General features: G+C 40.6%; 1 protein-coding gene across 1 annotated transcript; it reads left to right on the top strand.

The window, feature by feature from the left end:
- The first annotated feature begins 57 nt into the window (after nt 1-57).
- On the top strand, nt 58-4,777 carry LOC129348442 (deoxyribose-phosphate aldolase-like). Its single transcript, XM_055008794.1, has 4 exons — nt 58-199; nt 1,027-1,155; nt 3,518-3,630; nt 4,487-4,777. The coding sequence occupies exons 1-4, from the start codon at nt 124-126 to the stop codon at nt 4,760-4,762; spliced, it is 594 nt and encodes a 197-aa protein (XP_054864769.1). The 5' UTR covers nt 58-123; the 3' UTR covers nt 4,763-4,777.
- Nucleotides 4,778-5,001: the final 224 nt, after the last annotated feature.

Genomic DNA, 5,001 nt, shown 5'->3' with positions numbered 1-5,001 from the left:
GTAAAAATGAATAGGACGTGAGTACTTAAGCTTCACTGACAATGTGTTTTCACTGCTTTCCCAGTGGCCACTGGTTTCCCAGCAGGCCAGACACCACTGGAGACCCGCCTGCAAGAAGTCCGCATGGCGGTTGCTGATGGTGCTGCCGAGATCGACATTGTCATCAACAGGACGCTTGCCCTCACAGGACAGTGGGAAGGTATGCTTTATCTACATGACAAAATAGATTGATTGATTTCTTTGCGTTAGTGTCATACACACAAGCGTGCCCAACCCTCATGGGTATACAAGACACCAGTGTACCAGTGTTGCAGCAATACATCCAAAACACACATTATGCTGCTGCTCAGTTCTCAAACTAAATATGTTGCCTTTTATCCCATCCTGGCAAAGAAATTCTGCCCTGAAAAAGGTTCCCCTTCTAAAACATAACTCCAGTGTTTCATGGTCATCCAACCAAAACAAGTCAACATAAACAGAGTACATCTTACTGTAAAGTACCTCTCTGATATCATCATATACAGGACAGTAAAACATTGAAATGAACCTCATTGTTAAATTCACCTAAATTACACAACAAACAAAGTCTGTCCTTCTCTGGAGCAGCATTAAACCTCCCAGTCTCTAAAGCTGATGGTTCCTGAGTGTAACTGTGCACTCAGGGATCTCTGTGTTCTGCTTAAGTTCTACATAAGATTCCACACTGGATCTGTCCTTTATAAGACCATAAGGTTGTAATTTTAGCTTATACCAAATATGAACAGACCTTTTTTCTCTACTGTACTGCCATCTATATGTGTTGTTCAGTTGTCATGGAACTGTCAGTGTAACATTTTATTGTATCAAACATGTTTAAGGCTTTTTGTTCATGATGGTTACATATTAAAAATTGAGTTTGACAGTTTTGTTCATTCTCAAAGGATTGAGATGATTTCACACTTAAAGAATTTGGTTGATCTGGAACGGTCTACCATAATGTATGGATCTGATCAAGTTTGTTGAAGCATTTCCTGTCTGTGTTTACAGCCATGTATGATGAGATCCGTCAGTTTCGGGAGGCCTGTGGTGACGCCCATATGAAGACCATCCTGGCTATTGGAGAGCTCGGCACATTCACTAATGTCTACAAGGCCAGCATGGTCGCCATGATGGCTGGTCAGTCCAACGATATACATATTTCATTACGTCTGTGATTACAGTTCATTCTTTACTCACAGTTTTTTCTGTTACTGTATACAGAAAAAGTTAATTTACAGGAATAGTTGCCATTTGTCAGAATACAAACATTTTGCTAAACAGACTTACTCTTGGGCTGCACAGTGGCTTGGTGGTTAACACTTTCACCTCACAGTTAGAAGATCCCTGATTCATGTCCCGGCCTTCCTGGGATCTTTCTGCATGGAGTTTGCATGCTCCCTCTGTGCATGTGTGGGTTTTTTCCAGGTTCTCCAGCTTCCTCCCACAGTCCAAAAACATGCTGAGGTTAATTGGTGATTCTAAATTGTCCATAGGTGTGAATGTGAGTGTGATTGTTTGTCTCCATATGTAATCCTGTGATAGACTGGTGACCTGTCCAGGGTGTCCCCTGTCTTCACCCTAAGTCAGCTGGGATAGACTCCAGCCCCCCACTACCCTAATGAGGATTTAGCGGTGTATAGATAATGGATGAATGGATGTTTTGATTCCACAAGCCTGGCAGTAATCATATTGAATTTGGTAGACTGGTAGCTAAGGGGGGAAATTACTTTGTCACATAGGTCCATCCAGTGGATGGATGGACTTCCTCTCTCTATTCTGTCAGAAGCTTATTGTCATAATTTAACAAAAAAACCCTTTTCAAAATATTTTACACAAAAATCATGGCTCCACTATTCCCATATGAGTCTAGTGTGTTTGATGATTTTATTAGCAAGCATTGTGTCATGTATCTAGCAGCTGCATTAACTCCTGTAGACTGGAGACTGAATGGCAGCTAGATTTAAGCTGCTGTAACTTCTGTGTAACAGCAGCATGTCTTTAAATCCTGGAAAAGTCTTACAGTTTATTAATATATCTTATGTCAATTCAAGTCTTTAAAATAAACAAATCGAGCCACATGTTCTTGAAAAGATGAGTTGAAAATAGTCTTCTAATCTAGCTGGGCAGTGCACCTCTTCCACTGTGAGCCATTTCTAGGACTGTGTTCTGTGACTTTGTTCCTGAAAATAGTGACAGTGACATACCACTGTTTATTATGTTTGATAAAGTGTGCGTGTGAATGTGACATTTAGGTAGCAGACGTAGTCAGGTTGTGGTATGAATTTAACTGCTTGTACATCTGCTACTCATGTTCAAAGTCTGCAACGCTCATCGTCACACAGAGACAATGAATTATTAGCCTTAAAGTTTAATTCAGTAAAAGGCCAGGTGCAGTTCTTGCTCTCATCCAGTTTGTGACTCTGCTGCTTAGCTTTTCCTTTTTAAAAAGGTGAAGTTGATGAATGGAGCTCTCCCTCTGTCTCTCTCTCTCTCTCTCTCTCTCTCTCTCTCTCTCTGTCTCTCACACACACACGCACGCACACACACACACACACACACACACACACACACACACACACACACACACACACACACACACACACACACACACACACACACACACACTGTGCTTAACTAGCCATCACATAATAAGCCGATTACAGAACCAAATTGTCAGGGGCTCTGATAGAGATCATTATTAAAATGCATTGCTTTTGTCGCCACACTCGCTCCTTAATCTCCCCTTGTTCCTATGAATTGCGTATGAGACTCCTAAAATTGAATGATAATTTCACCTATTAATCTCTAATGCAGGCTATTTTACTCTGCTGTTCCCTGCCACTATCCTCTTGCCCTCGCAAATGAATAGAGCTTCATTACTACCACCCACATTTAATAACTGTAATCCATTATCTGGTAATTAAGACTCCCCATAACGAATCGTAAGGATTATACCAGTTTGAGGAAAAGGGGAGAGAGGCTGAAAAAAAGACCTGACTGGAAAAATACATAGAACATGTCTTTAATGAACTGGAAAATGTTCATCTTGTTCTGTTCAGTAATGAACTGTCATTATACAGCAGGGAGGTAGGAGGGCTGCGTTTTTTTTCTTTCCTGCGGTCTGCAGTTTGTGGACAATCTATTAAAGAGCGTCATTTCATCTTCTATTTTTATCAGGAAAGCTGATAAAACATAATTGGTTATGAAGGAAAAATGAAGGATTTTATTGATGAAGGTGCAGCTTCCCACTGTTAGCCATCAGCAGCAGCATATGTTCTTGTCTGGCCAGGCCATATTGTCAGAGTAATGTCCTCCATCCTATGTCTGCACCCTCACATCAACACTGCCGCTGCCTTTGCTTGCCTTCTGTAGCTGCTCGTCTTCTGTTAAAGCGTCCTGCACAGGCTTGAATGAGGAGAAGCTGACAGATGAATGAGTGCAACGTGAGAATACCTGCTAGACTTTGTTAAGCTACATATCACCTGATTAAACCTGACAGGTTCAGACTTCATCAAGACGTCCACAGGAAAGGAGGCTGTCAATGCTACTTACCCTGTTGCCATAGTGATGATGAGAGCCATCCGTGACTACTTCCTGTATACTGGCTACAAGGTATTTTTTTCGTTCTGACCATTTCCTGGCTAATGAGGAGGGGAAGTGAGCTTCAGATTAGTTGCACAGAGGTTATCTTCTCTACTAGAAGAATAGTTAAATTTATCAATTCCATTCAGTAGCTAGCAAAGGGACTTCAAAGGGCTGGAACTTAAATCTGCTCAATTTCTATGAAACGATGCAGCAGCGTCTTTGGCGATCAGCACCAGATATTTGCACTAACCTTAAATCAAGCACATGCAATGCTGTCTTGAAATTTAGAAAACTGTCATACAGTATACATACAGTCCTGTAATTAGTTCATGTCTATTATACAACCTTCCACGGTTAGCTATGGATGTGTAAAAAATCTGTGTATATAAAGAGGTAGAGTTTAGTTCTACTGCTTCATTTAGTCAGTGATGTATCTCTAAATTAGATGTTTTCATTGTATTTTTTGTATAGTGTGGAAATGCCTTTAATTACCTTGTTAAATGTAACTTCCTTTGAAATTCAGTCATTGATGATGTTGTGTGCACACCATCAGTTTGCTGATTGCTCTGCAGTTCTAACTGTATGTTACTAAGATGAATGCTTAATATACTGTTCGAAAAACAAACAAAAACATGTCCATATCTGTTTGCTCAATCACACTTCCACAATAAAACACACTCCAGGTCAGCTGCGTGCATAGTGTGCAGTATCCATGGAACATTTGCATTTTTTTTTTGCCATTGTGCATTATTAAATTATTATTTTACTGTTTTTACATTTTTTTTCTATGTGGCAATTAAATTTGTATAGTAATTAAACCTCATACAGTATAATTGTGGTTGAAATGAGGTGTGTTGACAGAGATCTGTATGTGTTCCTACAGGTGGGCTTCAAGCCAGCAGGGGGGATCCGGACGGCTCAGGAGAGCCTGGTGTGGCTCAATCTGGTCAAAGAGGAGCTTGGCAACGATTGGCTCTGCCCTCACCTGTTCCGCCTGGGAGCTAGTAGCCTGTTGGCTGACATCGAGAGACAGGTGAGAACTCACGCTTGCTGCAAAGTTCTTTGCACATACAGTGCTGTGAAAAATATTTGCCCTCTTACAGATGTCTTCTATTTTTGCATATTTGTCACATGTAAATGTTTCAGATCATCATACTAATTTCAATACTAGACAAAGATGAACCTAGAAAACACAAAATGTTGTTTTTATATGACATTTTCATTTATTGAAGGAAAAATGCTGTCCAGCCTCACATTGACCTATGTGGAAAAAGTAATTTCCCCTTTAGCTACCAATCTACCAAATGACCAAATTCATTTGGCAGTTGGGTTACATTTCACCAGCCGCACCCACATATGATCATTGCCAGGCTTGTGGACTCTAGACATCCATCATCT

The sequence above is a fragment of the Amphiprion ocellaris genome, unplaced genomic scaffold, assembly GCF_022539595.1.
Source record: "Amphiprion ocellaris isolate individual 3 ecotype Okinawa unplaced genomic scaffold, ASM2253959v1 Aocel_unscaffolded21, whole genome shotgun sequence".
NCBI lineage: Eukaryota > Metazoa > Chordata > Actinopteri > Pomacentridae > Amphiprion > Amphiprion ocellaris.
The sequence above is the reverse complement of the archived record's forward strand: the minus strand, read 5'-3'. Positions and strand labels throughout refer to the sequence as shown.